The 25,950-nt window shown below is 43.7% G+C and overlaps 1 protein-coding gene across 12 annotated transcripts in view; it reads right to left on the bottom strand.

Annotated features, from left to right (window-relative positions):
* The window catches only part of LOC117016578 (protocadherin gamma-C4), a 152,751-nt gene that overhangs the window by 92,358 nt on the left and 34,443 nt on the right, over window positions 1–25,950 (bottom strand). Inside the window, exons 1-2 of one of the 12 annotated variants that reach the window (XM_033095981.1) lie at window positions 8,746–11,688; window positions 3,972–4,307 (exon numbers count right to left, since the gene is read on the bottom strand). The exons of 6 other annotated variants lie outside the window; for them this stretch is intronic. In XM_033095981.1, coding sequence (XP_032951872.1) covers window positions 4,110–4,307; window positions 8,746–11,172 — 2,625 coding nt within the window. In that variant the 5' untranslated portion in view covers window positions 11,173–11,688 and the 3' untranslated portion in view covers window positions 3,972–4,109. Of the gene's footprint in view, window positions 1–1,661; window positions 4,308–8,745; window positions 11,689–12,252; window positions 14,841–17,729; window positions 20,306–22,239; window positions 24,811–25,950 lie in introns of those variants that run through there. 5 more of the 12 variants (XM_033095972.1, XM_033095967.1, XM_033095969.1 and 2 more) reach the window with 5 other exon arrangements.

Raw genomic sequence — 25,950 nt, 5'->3', positions numbered from 1 at the left:
AAATAAAAGAAATGCTTCCTAGAAAGTTGATTTGCAAAAGCTCACTGAGTTTCGTGACAATTTCTCCCCTTTACCTAATAATATTTTTTAAGCATCTAATAAATTGGGTAGGGAGAGTTTCTTTTTCAAAATACCCAGTAACCATATTTCTGCTTGACAATGTGTCAGTAACATTGTCTTCTCCCCAAGTGACTGTACATCTGAACACTGCAAAATGTATGAAGTATACCCACACTATTGCATATTTCCTTTATATAGAAAATACCACCAAACAGAACACTATGATAAGATGATAGGAGAAAATGTCCACTTAATTAACACTCAAAAGGTCCCAGTAAACAAAATTACCTTGTAAAGGTCCCAGTAAACAAAAACCCCTTCCAAATGCTACTCAACTGATGTATTGAGCTTCACACAGAGCTTTACACAAAGCTCTTACACAAATAATATACACAGAGTATGGAAGTAGTTAATTCCAGATTGGGTTATTTCTATCTGATTTTTTCAGCATACCCAATAAGTAACGTCTAACTACTGGTCTAGGACTTAAGTATGAGATAGTTGTTTCATAAAGCCACCATCCCAATCTGCCACTTGGAGAGCCCTCAGTCACACTTCACATGGCTGCACCACTAAAACTGCACATAGGAATTGTGTGGTAAAACATGTAACTGCCTATTTCACAAATGCCACTTATAATACTTGAAAAGATATCTTATTTGACATCATATTTTGTTGGTTTTGAACAATGACTTTCAGTGTGGCATTAGATTCCATGTCTGTCATTGATATAGATCTTAGTGAAGCTTGACACAAACATTTTATTCTTCAGGCATTTACCCAACCTTCCACCAGAACCTGACTTTAATGGATGATTATGCTTTAAATAGGTCAGGAGACAATTAAGATTTTTCAAGGCCATCAAGTTGAGGTACATGGAGGCAGAAGCTAGACAGAAAAAAGCTTCCGACTGAAAAAATCTTCAAGAGCCTTTTATAGACCTGAGCTAAAGAATGCTGAGAAGGCTTTTGCTAACCTAGTGCAATGAGAAAGACAATTCATCCTCATTTATAAACTACATGAATTAAGACCATCAACTGGAAAATAGATGGAAGGTATAAAAATGGGATCGTCCACTTACTCACAATCTTGTCCACAGAAGTTCACTATGGAAATGATACCAAACCCTACATCAATAAGTGTTCCATGTTAAAGTATCACCACTGAAATAAACCATTAAACTTGCTTTAGCTCTTTAAAGTTTCTTCAAAAACTTGTTTCATGGGGTGGCCGGATGGGTCAGTTGGTTAGAACGCGTGCTCTTAACAACAAGGTTGCTGGTTCAACTCCTGCATGAGATGGTAGGCTGCGCCCCCTGAAACTAAGATTAAAACCGGCTGACTGGACCTGGAGCTGAGCTGCGCCCTCCACAACTAAGACTGAAGGACAACAACTTGACTTGGAGCTGATGGGTCCTGGGAAAAACACACTGTTCCCCAATAAAGTTCTGGAAATACACACTGTTCCCCTTCCCCAATAAAAAAATCTAAAGAATCTAAAAAACAAACAAACAAATAAAACTTGTGTCACAAAATCTTAAAGAAATTTTCATAAAATAAAATCCCTCAAAGATATAAAGATTAGTGAATGACTGAACTCACCTGAATACTTTGGGCTTCACCCTTACATTCATGAAAATCTATGGATGTTAACAAGGGTTCATTTTTCTCACAGCTCTCATGGCTGATGAGCGTATCCGCGTAGTTGGGCTGCGGGAAGATCAGGTGACTCTTCCCAGAGTCCGCGGTTAGGGAGACCTTGTGGGAATAGGTCTGCAGGAAAGTCTGCACCCCGTCCACGCCCACAAAGTGAGAGGGGGGCACACCCGCCAATACACCTCCTGAATCCTGGAGAAGACGTGACGTGTACCAGTGCCGCAGTCTGAGCGCCAGCAGCACTGTGACAAAAGCAAGGAAGACGCAAGAGACCGCGGCCACCGCTACCACCAGGTACAGCGTAAGGCCTGAGGCGTCAGAGTCGTGTGGGACCTCCAGGCTGCCCAGGTCGGCCAGGACGTCTGGGATGCTGTCTGCCACGGCCACGGTGAGCGTGACTGTGGCCGAAAGAGGGGGCTGGCCGTGGTCCTGGACCGCCACCACCAGGCTCTGCTTGAGCGCGTCTCTGTCCAGCAGGACCCGCGCAGTGCGCACCTCGCCCGTGTGCAGCCCCACGGAGAAGAGCCCTGGCTCGCTGGCCTTGAGCAGGCGGTAGGACAGCCAGGCGTTCTGGCCCGAGTCTCTGTCCACTGCCACCACCTTGGTCACCAGATAGCCTGGCTCTGCAGAGCGGGGTGCCAGCTCCACGCCTGTGGAACCATCGGTGGGGATGGTTGGGTACAGGATCTCTGGTGCATTGTCATTCTGATCCAGCACAAATATGCTCAGCGACACGTTGTTGCTGAGTGGTGGGTCCCCACTGTCATGTGCAGTCACTCTCAATTGCAGGTCACGGAACTGCTCATAGTCGAAGGAGTGCAATGCATATAGGACGCCGGTGTCAGAGTTGATGGAGACATAGGAGGAGAGAGGTGCCCCCTGGATGGTGTCTTCAGCCAGGGAGTAGGTGACCCTGGCATTTTCGTCGCTGTCCGGGTCTTGTGCAGTCACAGAGAAGATGGAGGCGCCGCGGGGGTTGTTCTCAGGGACATAGATAGAGTAGGAGGAGTGGGGAAAGGCAGGTGGGTTGTCGTTGGTGTCTGCCACCTTCATGGAGATGTGAGTTTCCGTGGACAAGGGTGGGGTTCCGCCATCTGTGGCTTTCAGTGTGATGTTACACACGGGGAGTACTTCCCTGTCTAGGTTTTCTGCTGTCACCAATCTATAATAATTGTCTGTTGATCTTTCTAATCTAAAAGGCAGATTTTCTGAAATAGTGCAGGTCACCTCGCCATTCTTCCCAGAATCTCGGTCTTGAAGGTAGAAAAGAGCAATTACTGTTCCAAGAGGAGTGTCTTCAGGGATTGAGCTGCTTACAGATGTTACAGTCACTTCTGGCGCATTGTCATTCACATCTAAAATGGTGATCAGTACTTTAGCCCTTGTCATACTACCAGAACCATCTTGAGCCTGAACTTCCATTTCATAGTAGCCAGATTCTTCATAATCTAGGCCCTCTAAAGTTGCTAATTCTCCTGTGTGGGAGTTCAGCTGGAATAGCTGTAGAATTTTTGGAGTTATTTTCCTAAAAGAATATGTGACTTCCCCATTGACTCCGTCGTCTGGGTCGATAGCGTTTACTGTGAGCAGTCTGGTGCCCACCGGCACGTTCTCAGGGACAGTCACTTGGTACTGGGGCAAAGAGAAGACTGGCGCGTGATCATTCACGTCCACCACTGTTACTTGGATGCGGGCGGTGCCGGATCGGGGTGGGTCGCCGCCGTCAGAGGCTGTGAGAAGGAGGTGGTGAACGGCTTCTTCCTCACGGTCCAGAGCCCGCTCCAGCACTAATTCCGGATATTTAGTACCGTCGTCTCCAGTTTGCACAACCAGGGAGAAGTGGCGATTGGGGTTGAGCTGGTAGCTCTGGAGGGAGTTCGTGCCCACATCCGGATCCCTCGCCTCATTTAACGGAAACCGCACCCCAGGAGCTATATTCTCCATTATTTTTACATTCATTTCTTCTGTCAAGAACTTAGGAGCGTTGTCATTAATATCTATTACTTCCACTTCAATACGGTAAAGATTCATTTTATCTTCCATCAGGATGTTAAAACTCACCAGACATCGCGCGCTCTGAGCGCAGAGCTCCTCCCGGTCTATCCTGCCCGCGGTGACCAAGCTGCCACTTCGCGTATTCAGCGCGAAAAGCTGCGTCTTACTTCTGGAGACGATGCGGGCTCCGCGGTCTGCCAGCTGCTGGGGCTCCAGCCCCAGGTCCTTGGTGATATTACCCACAAAAGATCCTTTGTCAGTCTCCTCCGGCACAGAGTAGAGAATATGTCCTGCCCAAGCTTCGTTCCGGGTCCCCAGGAGGATGGAGAGCAGGATGAATCCTCTGTAATCCCCGCCCCTCTGCGGAGCCGCCATTCTTGTCCGCAGATCTTGTTTAGATTATTGGCGACCTCCTGTTGGGCTTCTGGATGCCAGTGTGTCCGCGCGGAGTCCTCTGTATTCGGGAAAAGAGCCCAGAATCCAGTAGAACAGAGGTCTGAGTTTGGTGCCTCTTGGAAAACTGTGTGTCTCAATCTGGCGTTTCTTTGTGTTGTAAAAGCTCGGTAGTTCTGGCAGATCTTTTGCACCATTATTCCCCTGGTTGGTGAACAGCGGCACTTAGAGTCCTTACTATGTTACTGCACCATATTGAAAAAAATAACTGATTTTTCAGAAAGTTGTTTTATCCTTCAAAATCTTCTGTTTATATTTCTTTAATCTGTATATCTCTGATATCATTTTAAAAATCCATTTTAAGAAACAGAATTGGTGCAACAATGTTCATGGATGAATGTTTATTAATGCCAGATAATTTTTCAAAATTCTTTGGTTTGCATTGCAATTTTGAAATGACTCTTGGGCACTGCCTCGCACTTTATTACATATGGGGAAAAATTAGCCATTGCAGGTAAAAAAGCATGATTTATTTTTTAAAGGTGTTTGTATACATAAGAAAGATGTCATATAAAAACTATTTATATCAGAGTAAAATAAATTTAAGTTAATTAAATAAGATTGAACACATACTATGTTCTAGATACCTCCATGTAAAACTCAGATAATCAAAATTTTCTTTAAAATATAAATAGGGAATTTAATAAAGTTTTTGATTGGATGGCACCTTTGAGATGGTTTAGGCCAAATACCTTCATTTTAATGATTTATAAAACGAGAGAGTATTGTCTTATCCTCATCTATATAGTAGTAGAACCAACGTCATAATACAAATATCCTCATTCCCAGTCTTCTGAGAAGAAAAAGGGAATCATCATTTGCCTTGGTTGGTGCTTTATGCTCAAAAAGTGCCATTAGTGATGAGGTGAGAAGCCAAGTAGCAATGATAAACTATAGAAGCAATTCATTTTGTACAAAAGGCTGAAATTTGCAGAGGTCCTACTGGCTGTGGATTCATAAGAAAGTGGGTGTTGGCTTGACTGCTTCTTTTCATTGTGCAATTCAAATAATCATCCTGCCTTATTCCAGAATAATTAGGAAAGGTGGGTCTCTAAACAGCCTTTGAGCACACATGCAGACTGACTGAGAGGACCCTTAGAGGTACTTATTTCTCCACTGATGTTAATAAATGAAACTCAGTTGTTGATAGATTTGAGGTTACCCTCACCTGGTAGAAATAAAACAAAGTTCCTTCCACATAGTTGCAAGAGAAAAGAGAGTGACCAGCTCTGGAATGAAGAGCTAGCAAGAAATAGCCTTACTTTGTAAATTATTTGAAGCCCGACGGGAGTAGTAGCAAACAGCAGCAGGAGGAGAAACCAGAAGTAACTTAAAAAATGCTTATCTTAGTTGGTGAGAAGTTTCTAACTAAATAATCTATTTCTGCTCTCTGTTGACATTGTTCCAAAATATAGGGAACACTTGGAATGAAATGCTGTTTCAATCTATCAAAATAATTTACAGTTATGTTTGTTTTCACCAAAGAACTTTTTGTTCAAAGGAACCAACATGAGTCTTACAGATTATTTCCATAAAGAAGAGTTAAAATACTATTTGCTTAGTGATTTTGAACTTCTTGTTGACATATGCGAGCATATGTTCATCAAAGATCATGAGTACTTGCAGACATTTGCAAACAAAACTTTCATGTTTGGATACTATGGCTCCCAATATCGTGATCTTTTTCTATTTGATTCTTGAAAACTCATAGTGTCATCTCATATTTGTCTATTGTTCTATTTCTTAAAAGTCTCAACATTACTTCATAATGACCTGTATGGTATATAGCACCTTCTTTGGAGCTAAATAAATAAGATCTAGGTAAATGAAATTATAGGCATATTCTGAACATAAATAATGCTTTAGGGAGTAAATGGCTACATTATCTCTAGTATCAAGTTTTCTAAATTATTCCACAACACAAAATTAAATATTAAGGATCTCTACTAGACCACCACAATATGTTTAACTATGATATAAGCCTACTATATTAAGTTGAAATAATTTTATAGTTTTAAAGGGAGTATGTTATTACTGATTGAGTTATTGCAAAGGATCTTGATCTTCATTTGTTTACTTGCATTAAAAAATTCTAGGGCAGCTGGTTAGCTCAGTTGGTTAGAGCACGATAATCGTAACACCAGGGTTGCCGGTTTGATCCCCACATGGGCCACTGTGAGCTGCGCACTCCACAACTAGATTGAAACAACTACTTAACTTGGAGCTGATGGGTCCAGGAAAAACACACTTAAAATAAATAAAAAAATAAAAATAAATTCTAAGCAAAGCCTATTTGACTTCCCAGGTATTGAGTAATCTTCTCTCCTTTCTTCATGGAACTTTTTTAAATTGAAGAACAATTTGTTTGGAGTTCTGTTTAGGTTTTCATTCCAAAACAAAGATGTAGGTATTTTTCAATGATTCTCTCTGAGATTTTACTCCTTCCCCTTTGATAACAGCCACCTCAACAGCAATTTGATCAGAAACTGGTAGTTTTCACACATGATAAAATAAGCCTAATAATTTGGTAGATTTTTTCCCCTGATGCTTCAAAATTCAGTATCTGCTCAGAATCTCAGACTGCTTATCTTATTCATAATGACCTGTATGGTATGTAGACTCATTTAGTCAGACTTAGCAAATTCCACAATTGCCAGAATCTGATCATTTTTCTGTCAGTAAAATATTTTCTCTGTTTAAATGAAATGGTCACAGGTAACTAAGATAAGAGAATAAAACCTACCAGCTTACTATCCCAGTTAGTGAGCAGAAAAGAGATAAAATAAACCAGTGTACTATCCGTGAAACAAGTTAGTGAGTGTTGTCTATAACAATGATGGTTCAAGATGTAGTTTAAATCATCCAAAATTAGTGAGATAATAAAATAACATTTACACTCTCAGACTGTATGAAAGAAATCATATTTGTATAAGAGACCATCTGACTCCCTTGACCAATATCCAAGATTCAAGTTCTTTAAAATTGTTATTTACTAATAAATTCTGACTAGCACCATCAAAGAATTATATCACAAATGTCCAAACAAATCAGATTTGAAAATATTTATGACTGGAATCTCTTGCTTAGTCATATACATTTGGAATTTTGAAATAAATAATTCTACGATAACTGCTGAAATGTAAATGCCACAATATTGATTTAGAAAAACATGTATCACACTTAGCTAATTTAATAATACCAACTCAATCAGTCTTTATGAAGACTGACAATTTCAGGTTATAAAAGAGGTTTTCATTCATTTCAAGACATCATTTTGATTGTTTATTTTACATGCACATACCAAATTTAGATGCACAAGTGACCAATTTATTATTTGTCAGATCATAGAATCTTCTAGCTCAGGACAGCTCATCAACTTATATTATTTCCTGTACTCTATTAATTCCAGGGCCATCAACTTACTTTTGAAGAGTGCCAATAATAGAATCTCCCTAGCAATCCATTTTCTGATAGGACAACTTAGATATCTCAAAACTGCTTTTTTTCCTACTCATCAAGCCATAGTTTCATTCATACCTTTGGGCCACAATGAATTAGACTAATTATTCTTTCAAATGACAACCCTCCTTTCCTTAAATATTTGAATAGAGTCCCCACATGACAGAGCCTCATTTTATCTGGGCTAAACATGCTAATTATTTAATTTCTCATTTGAATAGTATTAATCCTTCATTCTCCCATTCATTAGTCACTCCTCTATTTTTAGAGATATATCCTGTAAGTGGACACTAATGAGCATATTTTAAAATTCATTTTCATTTTCAAATACTATTAAGCACACAGATTGCAAAAGACATTGTAGTAGGCATAGAGCATCAGGTGCTTACATTTACTTGTTAACAATTCAATAATTGTAATAATGTCAACAAATACTTGTTCATTATACTGCTTTATTGTTTGAAAAAACTTTTATACAATTATTTTGTTATATTTTATTTCCCCAGAATTTGTGTGAGATAGATCACACAAGTTTTTTTAATTTAAATTTTAATTTGAGGACTATAGATGTTGTGATTGGTCCAAGAGGAATAACAGTTTCAGGTATATTATTTAGGTCTTCAAACACCAAAGATCAGGTCTTCCCAGTTATTTTTATCTTTCATAAAAATGATTTTTGATTCCTAAGTAGTAAAGGGGGCAATATCTCTCACAGATCTCTATCATTTTAGAAAACACTTTCTATTAATTAAAAGTGGGGGGAAAAACAAGATATTGATCTTCTTTAACAGAGGCTGCAATTCAGTTTTTTTTATATTACAAAAAGAATCTCAGAAATATCACATAAATGGGAAAAAATACATAAGAAATGAGATGTATGCAACCACAGGCACAAAAAGCTTGCCAAGAGGAGAAAAGAAAAACAAAACTCTAGAGTATATATTATTAAAATTTTTGTGTGTCTGTGTGAAATTTGAGAAAACTAAGATTTAATAGAGCTCTACTGACATAAAAGAAAGACCTCAAAATTATATGATTCACCGCAAAACACGAAGTAAGCACTGATTAAAGAAATTTTTTAAATTTCCTGTTCAAATAAAACCAATAAAAGCAATAACCTCACCTGAGCAAGGGAGTCTTCCTTTTTACAAAAACCTGAATCTTCCTGAATCAGAAGAGGCTCGCTTTTCTCACAACTCCCCTGGCTGATGAGCGTATCCGCGTAGTTGGGCTGCGGGAAGATCAGGTGACTCTTCCCAGAGTCCGCGGTGAGGGAGACCTCGTGGGAATAGGTCTGCAGGAAAGCCCTCACCCCGTCCACGCCCACAAAGTGCGAGGCAGGCACGCCCGCCAATCCGCCTCCGGAAGACTGGAGCAGACGCGACGTGTGCCAGCGCCGCAGTCTGAGAGCCAGCAGCACGATGACAAAGGCTAGGAAGACGCAGGAAACAGCGGCCAAGGCCACCACCAGGTTCAGCGTGAGGCTGGAGTCGTCAGGGTTGGCAGAGGGCTCAAGACTTCCCAAGTTGGCCAGGACATCTGGGATGCTGTCTGCTACCGCTAGGGTAAGCGTGATGGTGGCAGAGAGAGGGGGCTGGCCGTGGTCCTGGACCGCCACCACCAGGCTCTGCTTGAGCGCGTCTCTCTCCAGCAGGGCCCGCGCAGTGCGCACCTCGCCCGTGTGCAGCCCCACGGAGAAGAGCCCTGGCTCGCTGGCCTTGAGCAGGCGGTAGGACAGCCAGGCGTTCTGGCCCGAGTCTCTGTCCACTGCCACCACCTTAGTCACCAGGTAGCCGGGTTCTGCGGAGCGCGGTGCCAGCTCCACACCTGTGGAACCATCGGTGGGGATGGTGGGGTACAGGATCTCTGGTGCATTGTCATTCTGATCCAGCACAAATATGCTCAGCGACACGTTGTTGCTGAGTGGTGGGTCCCCACTGTCACGCGCAGTTACTCTCAATTGCAGGTCACGGAACTGCTCATAGTCGAAGGAGTGCAATGCATATAGGACGCCGGTGTCAGAGTTGATGGAGACATAGGAGGAGAGAGGTGCCCCCTGGATGGTGTCTTCAGCCAGGGAGTAGGTGACCCTGGCATTTTCGTCGCTGTCAGGGTCTTGTGCAGTCACAGAGAAGATGGAGGCACCTCGGGGGTTGTTCTCAGGGACATAGATAGAGTAGGAGGAGTGGGGAAAGACAGGTGGGTTGTCGTTGGTGTCTGCCACATTTAGAGAAAGGAGCGTTTCTGTAGACAGAGGCGGCACTCCTTTGTCTGTGGCTGTCACAGTGATGTTGTACAGAGATACCTGTTCTCGATCCAGAACTGTATTGGTCACTAATCGATAATAATTGTCTACTGATTTTTCCAGTTGAAATGGCAGACTTCTTGAGATGGAACAAGTTACCAGGCCATTCAGTCCAGAATCTCTATCATATACTTGAAAAAGAGCGATCACTGTTCCTGGAGGTGTACTTTCAGCAATTGACCTGCTTCCAGATGTAACTATTATTTCTGGTACATTATCATTCACATCCAAGATAGTTATTAAGACTTTCGCTCTGTCTTGTAGACCTGGCCGATCCCGGGCTTCAACATCCAGCTCATAACAGCTGGAGTCTTCATAGTCTAGATTTGCAGAAGTTGATATTTCTCCAGTCAAAACATTCAAGCAGAAAATCTTTGAGATCTTTTCTGTTATCCTCACAAAAGAATATGTTACTTCCGCGTGGACGCCTTCATCCTGGTCAGTGGCACTTACCGACAACACTGGCGTACCTACTGACAGATTCTCAGGAACACTCACACGGTACACAGGCTGAGTAAACACTGGGGCATTGTCATTCACATCTAAGACAGTTACCAGAATTCGCGCCATGCCTGAACGGACAGGGTCACCACCATCCATGGCAGTAAGAACTAGGTGGTGAATGGCCTCTCCCTCCCTGTCCAGAGCGCGCTCCAGCACCAGCTCCGGGTATTTGTGCCCATCGGTTTCAGTTGGCACGTCATCCACTGAGAAGTAACTATTCCCGCTGAGTTTGAAGCCCTGAAGAGAGTTCATTCCCACATCCGGGTCATAGACCTCCATAAGTGGAAAACGAGAGGATGGGGCTGCGTTTTCGAGAATTTTCACTTCCAATTCTTCCCTTAAGAATCGGGGTGTATTGTCATTAATATCCACGATTTCCACTTCTATGGGATAAAGATTCAATTTATCCTCAACGAGGATGTTAAAACTCACCAGACACCGCGCGCTCTGAGCGCAGAGCTCCTCCCGGTCTATCCTGCCCGCGGTGACCAAGCTGCCACCTCCCGGGTTCACAGTAAAAAGCTGCGCGCTCCCTCTGGAGACGATGCGGACTCCGCGCTCCGCCAGCTCCCGGGGCGCCAGCCCCAGATCCTTGGAGATGTTGCCCACGAAGGAGCCTTTGTCCAGCTCCTCAGGAATGGAGTAACAGATTGGCCCAGCTTGGGCTCCCCACAGAGTCCCCAGCAGCATGAAGAGCAGGACTAACCCGCTGTGATGCCGGCGCCTTTGCAGAGCTGCCATTATTGGCTCCTTATGGACTTCCTTGGGATTTTGAGTAAGGGGAGCAGGTTCGTGTCACTCTTGGGCTTCTCAGAATTAGAGGTCACGGTCCATAAAAAAGCAGAGATCCGATGCAAAACGTTTTAGGTCAGAATTTTCGTGAAACTGCAGAGCTTTTGTGTCTGATCTGCTTTGTGCTTGGAGGATGTAACTCGAGTTCTCATTGCTTTCCTTACCCGGGTTAGTGAACAGCGACGCTTAGAGTCCTAACTTAATACTGCATCGTATTTTTGTGAAACCATCATACATAGGATCTTATTTCTTCTAAATCTGCATAAATGACACTCATAAAATTTCTGTCCTTAAGAATGAGAAGCATTTGAAAAAATAAAAGAGCCTATTTTGAATAATTTCATATGTTCCCTGGAATTCACCACTCATTTTTTTGTGGTAATATCTCTTAAGGCCTTGGAGAATAAATAATATTACACTGTTCTGTAAATCTTGAATTATCACATTCCACCATCATTTATATTTGTCCCATTTTCAATAAGGGCACAAACAACCACAAACATATTTGGAACCAATTCATTTAGTGCTAGTCAAGTGTTGTCATTTTTAGGTGTTATCTATTAATGTATAGATTAAGAACTGCCCTACTTTAGCCAATATTTGTGTATAATTTTTAAAACATGAAAAAGAAGTATAAACATATGAACTACAATAAAAATATCTTATATTATATATTATATATAAACCGTAGTTTAGGATTGACTGCATTGAAGCTAAATCACTTAATTGCCCAGAGTTATGTATAGATATTGTGTCTCACAATGAGAGTGTGAAGTACTAACGCATTAGACATGTTTCAGGATATACTACTTTAGGATAAACAAAAATTTCAAGATCATCACAAGGTGACATTTTATGAAAGAATAGTTGCAACACAGATAAGCGAACAAAGAATTTCCAACACCCCCTATTGTATAAAACACAATAAAATCAAGACATATTTAGCCTGTATTTTTTTTTTTTACCTCTAAGACAATGCATTGAAACCTAATTATACTTATGGGAGGAAAGGGTTTTGAAGTAACTCACCTGTTGCAAGTCAAGTGAATCAGAAGTCATTTTGGGGTTGTCACTGCTGGCACTTTCAAACCAAGAGGCTTCATTACATAGAAGATCTTGTGCTGGAGCATGAGCAGGGTTTACGTTGAGCAATTTAAAGTCGGTCTTTGAGGAATGTGACGCAGCGCACAGATTATAGGAATAAGGCAAAGTCCCTTCGCAGTAGTTGGGGAGAACCCCGGGTCCAGTCTTGGAGCAGATACCACCAGGCTGAAAGCAACTCCATGAAGTACTGCTGGAGGAGCGTCTCAGGCTCAGGGCCACTGCCAGAATCACCGCGAGGAGGAAAAGAACCGAGACCAAGGCCAAGGCCACAACCAGGTAAAACTGCAGCTCAGCCTGGGGGTCAGGGGACGCGGGCCGGTCACCGAGGTCTGGCAGTACCTCTTTTAGGCTGTCAGCGAAGACCAGGAGCAGCGTGGCGGTGGCCGAGAGGGGCGGCTGTCCCCCATCGCGCACAGCGACCAACAGGCGCTGGCGGGCCGCGTCCCTGTCGCCCAAAGCACGCGCCGTGCGCACCTCGCCCGTGCGCAGCCCCAGGCTGAACAGTCCGGGCTCGCTGGCCTGCAGCACGTGGTAGGACAGCCAGGCGTTGTGTCCCGAGTCCGCGTCCACCGCCACCACCTTGGTGACCAGGTAGCCTGGCTGCGCGGCGCGCGGCACGGTGTCGAAGAGCGCCGAGCCGTCGGGCCCCAGCGCGGGGTACAGCACCCTTGGCGCGTTGTCGTTGCGGTCGCCCACCAACACGCGCAGGCTCACGTTGGCGCTGAGCGCGGGCGAGCCCTGGTCGCGGGCCTGCAGCGTCAGCTCGAAGGCGCGCAGCTGCTCGTGGTCGAAGGCGCGCTGCGCGAACACCACCCCGCTCTGTGCGCTCACGGACACGTAGGACGACAGCGCCCGCGGCTCCAGGTCGCTGGCCACGATGGAGTAGGAGACGTGGCCGTTGGGTCCCAGGTCGGGGTCGGAGGCGCTGACCTGCGCTATGGAGGCACCGGGAGGGTTGTTTTCTGGTACATGGACCACGTAGGAGGACTGTTGGAAAACCGGAGCGTTGTCGTTGACATCAGCGACATTCAAGATGACACTTCTGCTGGAGGAAAGAGGAGGCCTGCCCCGGTCAGTGGCTGTGATGGTGATATTGTATTCCGGACTCTGCTCTCTATCTAAGGCTCCATTTGTCACCAATTTGTATGTATTTTTTCTATCTTGAACTATTTTAAATGGGAAGTTTCCATTTAGTTGGCATAGGATTTCCCCGTTAAATTCAGAATCTAGATCATGTGTTTTGATCAGGGCAACAACAGTCCCCAGCTGAGCATCTTCTTGTACATATTTAGATTCAGAATCTAGGGTTATCTCAGGTGCATTGTCGTTTTCATCCAAAATATCTATTTGTATTTTACAATGTGCTGTGTGACGTCCACCATCCTTTGCTTCTACCCCAATTGTGTAGCTCTCTCTCTCTTCAAAATCCAATCCTCCACCAATGGTGACTTCCCCTGTTTTACTGTCCAGCTTGAACAGTTGTCTCACTGCCTTATCAGTGTTGATGAAAGCGTAGGTGATCTCCGCATTGATACCCTCATCCAAGTCAGTGGCCATCACTCTTAGCACAGAGGAGCCCACTTGCAGGTTCTCCTGAACACTGACCCTGTACATGTCCTGCGTGAACACTGGGGGGTTATCATTTTCATCTGCCACAACCACCCTGATCTGGGTAGTGCAGCTTCTGGCAGGCTCACCACCATCCACAGCGGTGAGGACTAGGTGGTGGTAGGATTGCTCTTCCCTATCCAGGGGAGCCTTCACTACCAGTTCTGCATACCTACTGCCGTCTAGGTTCTCCTTCTGGATCAAAGAGAAGTGCGGGTCTGGGCTGAGGTAGTACTGCTGCAGGGAATTTATCCCTACATCTGAGTCTTGTGCAGATTCCAGGGCAAAGGTGGCTCCAGTTAGGGCCAGTTCACTGATTTCCAGTTCAGTGATATTTCGGCTAAAGGTCGGTGGGTTGTCATTCACATCCTGAATCATCACAGTTATATGAAAAAAGTTCAAAGGCTTTTCAGCGACCATTTCGAATTCCAGAACACACGTTGACTTTTTGCCACATATCTGCTCTCTGTCTATACGGTCGCTCACAAGTAAGTCCCCGTTCTTGGTGCTTATTGTAAAGAATTTCTTCTCGGCACTAACCCGCAGGTTCCGAGTAGGCAAATCTTGCACAGCAAGCCCCAGATCCTTGGCGAGGTTCCCCACCCGCGAGCCCCTAGCCAGCTCCTCCGGAATAGTGTAGCGGATCGACTCCGAGAGCGCAGGGCAGAACAAAGACAGAAAGAGGAGAAAAGACATTCGCCTCCGCCCCTCCCGGCCCTGAGGTCCCCAGCGGTTTCCCATCCCGCTCTCAGCGCCTTTGTCTTACTGATTCCGAAGAGCTGCGTTCTCTAAATGATCCCAAGAATTCTGAGCAGGAGCGACTCCTTGATTTGTCTTGGCTGGCAGATTCTCTGATATATATCTCTGCGGCAGCGAGATGGAGAGGGAGCGCACATTTCTCCTGATTCCGGGGTTTGGTGCGGATTCCTTTGCGTAGGAAGGACCTGATACTACGCTCAGGACTAGCCGACAGCGGCACCCTGCGTCTGGGCTGCAGAACTGCAGTGGTGGTTACTAAATCAGCTCCAAACACAGATAGAGCTGCCTAGAAGACAACTCCACTGTGTCCTGATAGAGATACTCATTCTTCCCATTTGATGAGGATTTTCACATTTTAAATATTTACTATATCTTCAGTCTGGCTGTCATTTCTTTGAACTTGAACTTTATCCACCCAAATCAAGAGGTTTTTACTCGTCAAAGAGCCAGAGGTACCTTGCTGACGATATTTATTGGCATCAGGGTGTTTTAGTTTCCATTTTCACAAAATGGCCCTAGTAACATCTTCCCTGCTTACCTTAGTAGAATTGAGGACCAACTAAGATAACATAGAAAATAATATAAATGACAGACAGCGTTGGTGGTGGCAGAAGGTGTAATAAGTAAATTCTTGAAATATCAGCTTGATATGTGTTGTTATCCTACTCTATTTTCTTTTTTCTAACTTATAAAAGTTATAAATCTCATAGCTTTCAGTTTTATCCTATGTTTCACTTTCCTCTATCTTATCTTTATCCTCTTCTCCCCAAATTAATTGATAGGTAGCAAGGAGATTGGTTGTCCTTATAAAATAGAAGTATGGTAAGAAGCAGGACATTTACTTTTTCTTAGTTTCCAATTGTCTATTTTTAATTAAATGACTATAAATTAAAAAATTATTCCATTAATTTTATGTTTCCACACTACATTACCATTGTCTTTAGTTGTATTGTTTCTTCTCAAATAGCTTAACACTGCTGAGTTATTTGGATTATGGGGGTGAAGTATGAGTCCTTATAATTGTATATTCCAAAGGAAGCAATCTGTGTTTCCCACTTTTCCTTGGTCCCCAGCTTACTGACCATCCCAACCCTTTGTTATTGACTCTTCCCTTGGCAATAAGCATGCCAATTTCCATGTTTCGGATAGATGTCTTACAGTTCTAATTCCATTTCCAAACTAGAAATATCCATAAATAAATTATTTTATTCTATATAATATATTGTCATTCTAAAAATTTACAGGTGTGTAGCAATGTTGAACTCAAAGTGGAATAGCATTAGATCTTATTGTATCCAGGATTCTAGACAAAAACTCATTGGTACCTCTATTTTATACAGACATAAAAAAAACTACTGACTCAAGACTTTGTTCCAAAACATGACTGAGCAAATGAACACTTCTATTAGTACAGGAAAGTTACCTTTTCAAAACACATATTAAACTAAAGACTCAAACATTTAAAAGAGTATACAGTATCTACAATATATACACTCAGAGTATATGGATAAATCATTTTATTATGTGAAGTCTAGTGAAGTTTATAGAGGTTTAAAGGTACTTTTCCATTGCATGAAAAAGTTAACTCAGGACCTGTACCCAAACCTATAACCCTTTTAAAAAATAAATAATAATGGAAAAGTGAGTTTTCATGTAGGAGTGAATGATATCAGTATCTATCATATAGATTCTCTTCTTATTCTTTAGATACATTCATTATTCAGAGGGATTGCACATTTTACATTAAGGTCAGAATTGTCCATATATAAACATAATTGGATCCCCATCAAATCAACGCTTAAAAATACTTAAAATAAAAACCAAGTGTCCCTTTGTTCATTCCCAAATGTGTCAATAAACCTTTCCTGCGGTCAAGTAATGTAGCGTACTATCCCATTAATAATATTTTGTTGCCATTTCCCCCATTTATTCATACTTTGCAGCTGATGTTCAAGTTGTTGAAAGTACAAAATTTGAAAGATTGAAAAATCTTTTTAAAAGCTTCTGAAAATCATCTTCCATAAATCAGATGCCAAAAGTAAATAGGGTAGTTCTTCTATTACATAACACATACTTATGAAATTTGAGACCCACAGACCACATTTCATTAAAAAAAAATCTATTAAGATAAGCACATCTCTGAGAAACGAGTTTTAAAATTTGAAACCATTTTAAAGTTAGTTTTTCCAAACACAAATCTTAGATTTTTGCAATAAAGCAGAATTGTATGCAAACATTCAGGTAGATATTGATTCTAAAAAGTGAAGGTAACCTGTAGCCAGAAGATGACAGGGGTATGGCATATTTTAATTTAATGAATGGCAGTATCTAAATCGTTGGAGATTTTAAACTGCATCACAGAATAAAGTGCAATTCTAAGGCTCCTCATTGATTTCTTCCCTCAACAGATACACATGTCCAATAATTTCATGGTTTAACCCAAACTTTCCAGATTTCAGAATGCCACACACATTATCATCACTATAAATTTAATCTGTTTTTCTAATATTTATCATGCAGAAGTTTTCTGTATTCTTCCACTTATTTATGCAAATGCTGTAAATTATTTCCTTATGCAAATAGCCATATGCTAAAATGGCAATATTACACAATATCCTTGTAAAATATGTTCGCTATTGGTGTTTAGACAAATATTCAAAAGAGGATATTACATCTAACAATTTGGACTAATCAAATAACTCATTTATTAAGATAACAGTTCTAAGGATAAGAAAGTCTTTGGGTAAAGTGATTATGTTTAACCACTTTCTTTTAAGGTACTTGTTTCATTTAAGTCTATGGATATCAGTTAGATTTTCTAAAATATCTGTATATTGAAAAAATAGATATTAAACTCAAAATATAATTTGAAAATAAATGAAGAAAGCATCAATTATTAAATTAAGCTAATATCTAAATAGAGCAAATAATGATTCACTATTATATAATTAACTGATTTTGAATGTGGAAGAAAAATAATTGAAGAAACAAAGAACAAAATGCTCCAAGCATCCCTACTGAAAATGAAAACTCACCTGAACAGCTTCTAGTTCTTCTTCGTTTGCATTTATCTTCTCAGATACCAGAAGAGGCTCGCTTTTCTCACAGCTCTCGTGGCTGATGAGCGTGTCCGCGTAGTTGGGTTGTGGAAAGATCAGGTGACTCTTCCCTGAGTCCGCGGTGAGGGAGATCTCATGGGAATAGGTCTGCAGGAAAGCCCTCACTCCATCCACTCCGACTAAGTGAGAGGGGGGCACACTTGTCAATCCGCCTTCGGAAGCCTGGAGCAGACGTGACATGTGCCAGCGCCTCAGTCTGAGCGCCAACAGCACGATGACAAAGGCTAGGAAGACACAGGAGACAGCTGCGACTGCCACCACCAGGTACAAAGTCAGGTCCGAATCATTAGGATTGACAGAAGGTTCAAGGTTGCCCAAGTCGGCCAGGACGTCTGGGATGCTGTCAGCCACAGCCACGGTGAGCGTGACGGTGGCCGAGAGAGGGGGCTGGCCGTGGTCCTGGACCGCCACCACCAGGCTCTGCTTGAGCGCGTCTCTGTCCAGCAGGGCCCGCGCAGTGCGCACCTCGCCCGTGTGCAGCCCCACGGAGAAGAGCCCTGGCTCGCTGGCCTTGAGCAGGCGGTAGGACAGCCAGGCGTTCTGGCCCGAGTCTCTGTCCACTGCCACCACCTTGGTCACCAGATAGCCTAGCTCTGCAGAGCGGGGTGCCAGCTCCACACCTGTGGAACCATCAGTAGGGAGTGTGGGGTACAGGATTTCAGGAGCATTGTCATTCCGGTCCAACACGAACACCTTCAGCGACACATTACTGCTAAGTGGAGGGTCTCCGCTGTCACTGGCTGTCACCCACAGCTGCAGGCCCGTAACCTGCTCATAGTCAAAAGAGCCCAGGGCATATAGGACACCGGTATCAGAGTTTATGGAGACATAAGAGGAGAGAGGCGTTCCCTGAAATGTGTCCTTGGCCAGAGTATAAGTGACCTGGGCATTGTTGCCACTGTCAGGGTCGTGGGCAGTAACAGAGAAGATTGAGATGCCTCTGGGATTGTTTTCTGGGATGTAGGTGGAGTACGAGGTGTGAGGGAAGACGGGAGGATTGTCGTTGATGTCTGCCACTTTCAGGGAGATGTGGTTTTCTGTAGACAGGGGTGGCTTTCCATGGTCAGTGACAGTTATTGTGATGTTATACTCTGAGATCTCTTCTCTGTCCAGGGTTCTTGCTGTCAATAAGTGATAGTAATTATCAACTGACTTTTCCAATTTAAATGGCAAGTTCCTGGGGATAGAACATGCAATCTCGCCATTCTCTCCAGAATCACCATCATGTACGCTAAACAGAGCAATTACAGTTCCAGGAAGACAGTCTTCAGAGATGGAACTGGCAAGAGAGGTGAGAATCATTTCTGGGACATTGTCATTCACGTCCTGTACTGTGACCACCACTTTAGCACTGGCAAGAAGAGCACCTCCATCCTGAGCTACCACTTCCATGAGGTAGAATCTGGATTCCTCATAATCCAGTGATTGCACAGTTGAGATTTCACCCAGGTTGGAATCAAGTTGGAAAGTCTCTGAAATTTTGTCGTCTTCATTGCGAAAAACGTAAGTCACTTTTCCATTTATTCCCTCATCTGGGTCTGTGGCGGTTAGTGTGAGCAGCCGAGAGCCCACAGGAATGTTCTCTGGAACACTCACTCTGTACTCCGATCGAGTGAACTGGGGTGCATTATCGTTGGCGTCAAGGACCACCACGCGGACGTGCGTAGTACTAGAGAGTATGGGGTCTCCACCATCCAAAGCTGTGAGGAGGAGGTCGTGAACAGACACTTTCTCGCGGTCCAAGGGCTGTTCCAGTACCAGCTCCGGGTATTTTTGCCCATCACTTCCACTTTTCTCATCCAGAGAGAAGTGCATATTGGAGCTGAGCTGGTAACTCTGGAGAGAGTTCACACCCACATCCGCATCTCGAGCGAAGGGAAGCACTAAGCGCGTTCCCATAGCCGCATTTTCATTAACTTTTACTTTTACTTCCTCATCCCGGAAACGCGGAAAGTTATCATTAATATCGATTATTTCTACTTCTACTCCATAAATTTTCATTTTATTCTCAACCAAAATGTTAAAACTCACCAGACACCGCTCGCTCTGAGCGCAGAGCTCCTCCCGGTCTATCCTGCCCGCGGTGACCAAGCTGCCACTTCCAGGGCTCAGAGCGAAAAGCTGCGTCCTACCTCTGGAGACGATGCGGACCCCGCGCTTCGCCAGCTCCCGGGGCTCCAGGCCGAGATCCTTGGAGATGTTGCCCACGAAGGAGCCTTTGTCCAGCTCCTCCAGCACCGAGTAGCGGATCTGTCCGGCCCTGGCTGCCCACTGCGTCCCCAGGAAAAGGAAAAGCAGGAGCACTTCTCTGCAGCCCCAACCCCTCTGAGGATCCGCCATTGCCTTCTCTCCCACCAGTTTTCTCTTCGTCGTGGTTCCAGCCTGCTGTTGCCTTATTTCTTTAAAGCCATTTTTGTGTTGGAAATGGGAGAGGAGCTGTGAGTGCAAGGCTTTTCCCAGGAGCTTGGCTGGTCTGCGCGTATTCAGTGCCGAAGGAGCAGAGTCAGATCGCAGCAGCGGAAGCTTCTTTCCCACTTTGGTGAACAGCGACGCTCAGAGTCCTAACCAGTTACTACACCAATTCTGTTTTTATTTCATAAATGTTTAATTATATTTGATTTCTAATAATTTTGCTGTATCTTTCATCTATTACCTCATGACATTGTTTATATTTAATTAATATTTAATTCTGAAAGAGCAAAATACTTCCACAAACACCTAAGATCAGTACAATTATTAGATTCTTTTTACTTCTTTTTTTTTTTTCTGTGAGTTGTCTTTTTTTTTTATTAATTTATTTTTAATTTATTGGGGTGACAATTGTTAGTAAAATTACATAGATTTCAGGTGTGCAATTCTGTATCACATCATCCATAAATCACACTGTGTGTTCACCACCCAGAGTCAGCTCCCTCTTTTTACTTCTTTAAAAAAGTTTTATTTAATGTTCCATTAAACCTATGTCCTTTTATTTACCTCTTACCTATATTGAGTCCATTAAATTAGGACATTATAATTCTTACTTTTGTAGGTTTAAAGATTTCATCTTTGTATTAAGATATATTTATAAAACATGCCCATTTGCACATCAAATGCCAAGGAAACAAGCCTTCTTCAATGCCCCTTTGCAAAAGGCCTACTGACTCATGCAAATTGTACTAACTGCCGATGCAGAAAAAAATTAAGGGGCCATTTTTTTACTAGTGAGGTCTTTGAGAAAGTTTCCGTTTTTCACACTAGGAATATGGCAGCTACAGTATATCAGACTGAGAGTTTGAGTTGGATTAACTTTGCATTCTTTATATTTTCCTATTACCATGTCAAAATTGGAGTTAGATGTTATATAGTGGCAGACTCTTGGGGGGAAATCCACATAGTTACTGTGGAGGAAAGGGCTTTAGTTCATCATCCATGCAGAAAAATATGTCTATAACTTAAAAGCAAGCAGGCAGCAAATAGACATTCTATGCTGAGATATATTTAATGTTATCATTTTTATGTGGTAGCAGAAAAAGAAAAATTTCATGACTGAAAAAATGAACATTTCAGAGAGTCCATCAAGTGAGAGAAACAATTTTTACTTAATGACACCTTCATGGGACAATGAAGAAAATGAAGATATTCTATATCTATAATTAGAAAATTCAAAAAATGCAGTTTTAAGTACACAATGTGAGTATAGGTTGCAAAATTTTTCTCAATGTAGTTTTCACAAGAGCAATTTATCCCTATGCATGAGAGATTTCTCCTATTTATTAAACACACTCTTTTTTCTTTTTCTTTTTTTAAAGGAGGGTGCAGCTCACAGTGCCCCATGCTGGGATCGAAATGGCAACCTTAGTGTTATCGGCATCACATTGAGCTAACCGGCCACCCCTTAAACACACTCTTAATAGCAGACACCACAGACCTCACACTTTGCCCACTCTTTTAAAATAGATCTGAAATTCCAAGACACTTAGCTTGTAAAGACATTTAGATTGCTGATATTCAAGTCAGTCCTACCCATGCTTCGCTGTTGATAAGCTATGACATTGACAAGCTTTCTTTGATTCCCAGTTTCCCAAAACTAGTAAAATGGAGAGCTCTCTTTACTCTGAAGTACTAGTCTCAGAGGAAGTAAAACTAAAATTTGAGTAATAAAACTGAGCAATGTGAAAGAAATAGCTTAAGATGCCAATAGTAATTAAGAGAAGTATCTCTTGTAGTAAAGACTTGTAATTATGAACAAATAAATCTCACACATTAGATAGACAGCCATGTAAAAAGTTTGGTTAGCTAAGACTAAGATAATTAGGGCAGAAAATTGCCTAAATTCAACCCACATTCAATGAAATATGAAATGAAGTCTCCCATCCCAGTTAGGTGATTTGTTAATAAACATTGGAACCCAAAGTGAAAATAATTTAATTAAATTAAAGCTTACCTTTAAAGTAGTATCTGAGGCAAATGGGCCCTCAGCATCTCCATGACTTGTACTTGGTACCCAAGAGGCATCTTCGCAGAGGAGATCCCGAGGGGGAGCCACTTCCGGGGTCACGTTGAGAAAATTAAACTCTGTCTTAGCTGATTGTGACGCAACGCACAGATTGTACGAATAGGGTAATGTTCCCTCACAGTAATTGGGGAGAACCCCGGGTCCAGACTTGGAACTGAGACCAGGCTGAAAGCAAGCCCAGGCCGCGGGGCTGGAGGAGCTTCGCAGGCGCAGGGCCACCGCCAGAATCACCGCGAGGAGGAAGAGAACCGAGATCAAGGCCAAGGCCACAACCAGGTAAAACTGCAGCTCAGCCTGGGGGTCAGGGGACGCGGGCCGGTCACCGAGGTCTGGCAGTACCTCTTGTAGGCTGTCAGCGAAGACCAGGAGCAGCGTGGCGGTGGCCGAGAGGGGCGGCTGTCCCCCATCGCGCACAGCGACCAACAGGCGCTGGCGGGCCGCGTCCCTGTCGCCCAAAGCACGCGCCGTGCGCACCTCGCCCGTGCGCAGCCCCAGGCTGAACAGTCCGGGCTCGCTGGCCTGCAGCACGTGGTAGGACAGCCAGGCGTTGTGTCCCGAGTCCGCGTCCACCGCCACCACCTTGGTGACCAGGTAGCCTGGCTGCGCGGCGCGCGGCACGGTGTCGAAGAGCGCCGAGCCGTCGGGCCCCAGCGCGGGGTACAGCACCCTTGGCGCGTTGTCGTTGCGGTCGCCCACCAACACGCGCACGCTCACGTTGGCGCTGAGCGCGGGCGAGCCCTGGTCGCGGGCCTGCAGCGTCAGCTCGAAGGCGCGCAGCTGCTCGTGGTCGAAGGCGCGCTGCGCGAACACCACCCCGCTCTGTGCGCTCACGGACACGTAGGACGACAGCGCCCGCGGCTCCAGGTCGCTGGCCACGATGGAGTAGGAGACGTGGCCGTTGGGCCCCAGGTCGGGGTCGGAGGCGCTGACCTGCGCTATGGAGGCACCGGGTGGGTTGTTTTCTGGCACATGGACCAAGTAGGCTGACTGTTGGAAAACCGGAGCGTTGTCGTTGACGTCGGTGATGTGCAGGGTGATGGTGGTGCTGGAGGAGAGGGGCGGTTTGCCCCTGTCGGTGGCCATTATAGTGACGTTGTATTCCGGGATCTCCTCCCGGTCCAGAGCCCTGTCTGTCACTATCTTGTAATAGTTCTTCGAGTAAGATTTCAATAAAAAATCTGTCTTTCCCAATATGCGGCAGTAAACATCTCCATTTTCTCCAGAGTCTCTGTCTCTTGTTTTCATCAAGGCGATCACTGTTCCTGGTGGTGAATCCTCCGGAAGGGGAGTAAACACTGAGGTCACAATCACTTCTGGCGCACAATCGTTCTCATCGAGAATTTCGACTTGGATATTGCAGTGGGCTGCTAAATCTCCAGGATCTTTTGCTTCTACACCGAGAGTGTAACTACTAGCAACTTCAAAATCAAAATCATTCTTTGTAGTGATTTCTCCTGTTCTTTTATCTAAGTTAAAAAATTGCTCCACTTGTTCATCCACATTATGAAAGGAGTAGGTGACCTCCGCGTTCATACCCTCGTCCTGGTCGGTGGCTGTCACTCGAAGCACGGAGAAGCCCCGCGGCACGCCCTCCCGCAGGCTGGCCCTGTAGACGTCCTGGCTGAACACCGGGGCATTATCATTGGCATCCGTGACTTGGATTTGGATCTGGGTGGTGCCACTTTGGGGTGGGTCCCCGCCGTCCACAGCTGTTAAGACCAGTTGATGGTAATTCTGCTCTTCTCTGTCCAGAGAATGTTTCAGAATCAACTCAGGATATTTACGTCCATCTGGAGCCTGTTTCTCTGCGAGATCAAAGTATCCATTGTCATTAAGGTGGTATCTTTGCAGTGAATTAGGACCAGCATCCAAATCCAAGGCCGGGTCTAGAGGAAACGTTCTACCTGGCTTAGTGGATTCTCCAATTTTTAAATCAATCTTTCTCTGTTTGAATAATGGGACGTTGTCATTTATATCTTGCACTGTTACTGCTACATGGAAAATACTGAGCGGGTTTTCAGCGACAGTATCGAAGTCCAGAATACACAGAGGCTTCTTCCCGCAAAGCTGCTCTCGGTCTATCCTGTCGCTCACAAGTAAGTCCCCGCTCTCAGGGTTTACAGTGAAATATTCCTTCTCCGCGCTAACCCGCAGCTTCCGGGCTCGCAAGTCCTGGACACTGAGCCCCAGATCCTTGGCGAGGTTCCCTACCACCGAGTTCTTGGCCAGCTCCTCAGGAACTGAATAGCGGATTTGATCCGGGAGAGCACCGCGGAACAAAGACAGCAGAAAGGGCAACAATACCTGCCGCCACCGCAGCTGGCTACTCCTCTCTGCGCTGGGCCGCATCCTCTGTTTCCCTCCGCGGCTGCTCTGCTCCTTGGCTGCGAGGAGGAATAAGCCCTCCGTGGATGGCAAAGTCCGGGGTAGGGGCACTTTTCCGGCTTTTATTTTCTGTAACCGGATCTGTACTGGCCTCCACAGTGTGGTTGCTTTCAGCAGGAAGTTACCCTCTAGGAAGCTCTCAAATGCGTCTGCTATCTTGTCGCTCTTCTTTGGACCTACAGCGACGCCCAGAGGTTTTCCCGTGCAATTGCTCCAATGCCTTAGAAATGTTTTGCAAAGAACTATTTTTTCTCTTTTGGGTTTACAAAGAGTATTTATTTGTTTTTAAATAGGTATACATTCATATAGTTCCAAATTCAAAAGGTATATAGGGCATATTCTATGTATCTTTTCTCTTCTCTCTCTTCTATTCTCTGCTTTCAATAATACATTTCTCCCAGGAGAAATGAGTATTCCATTTTTTGGTGTCTCATTCCGATGATATATTTTGTATAGTATAGCAGATTTCTAAAATATATGTTCTCCCGTGCTTTTCTACACATATGGAAGTATAAAATATGCTGCCTTCTGCATCTTCCTTTTTTCACTCATTATAGCTTGAAGATCATTTCATATCAGTACATAAAGAGGTTTCCCATTTATTTCTTATAGCTATGTAGTAGCCCATCATATTTATTGAACCAGAAATAATATTTTTGAAAAGAAACCCAATGCCTATTTAAACAAAAATATATTTTCCATGTGCTGTTAGGTTATAAATTATTAATTGCTACTGTCCTAGGCTTTTAAACTATATATCACTCTGATTCTGGAATGTATTCTTTTATTAAAAACTTTTCTTTATTTTAAGTGTGTTTTCCAGGACCCATCAGCTCTAAGTCAAGTAGTTGTTTCAATCTAGTCGTGGAGGGCGCAGGTCACAGTGGCCCATGTGGGGACCAAACCTGCAACCTTGTTGTTAAGAGCACCACGCTCTAACCAACTGAGCTGACCTGCCGCCCCTGGAATGTATTCTTAATGCCAGCACCAAAATATGTTTGACACAGTTTCAGGCCAACTGATATTTCCAAATTATATTTTAAAGCTTCAGTATTTTAAATATCTTTCCTACAATCTGTCTCTCAATATTCATTTGTATTTCCTTTTCCTTCTCCCATGCCAGCTGGTTGCATCTTACCTCATTCTTATTTACTCTATGTATTGTGCCACAATTTCCCATGAAGACAAAAGCACCTAGAAATGAAAACTCTCCTTCTTAAGTTGAATTGAGGCATAGTTCTCAATAGTGATGCC

This window comes from Rhinolophus ferrumequinum, chromosome 24 (genome assembly GCF_004115265.2).
Source record: "Rhinolophus ferrumequinum isolate MPI-CBG mRhiFer1 chromosome 24, mRhiFer1_v1.p, whole genome shotgun sequence".
Classification (NCBI taxonomy): domain Eukaryota; kingdom Metazoa; phylum Chordata; class Mammalia; order Chiroptera; family Rhinolophidae; genus Rhinolophus; species Rhinolophus ferrumequinum.
Note: the sequence above shows the minus strand (reverse complement) of the source record. Positions and strands in the feature narration are given on the sequence as shown.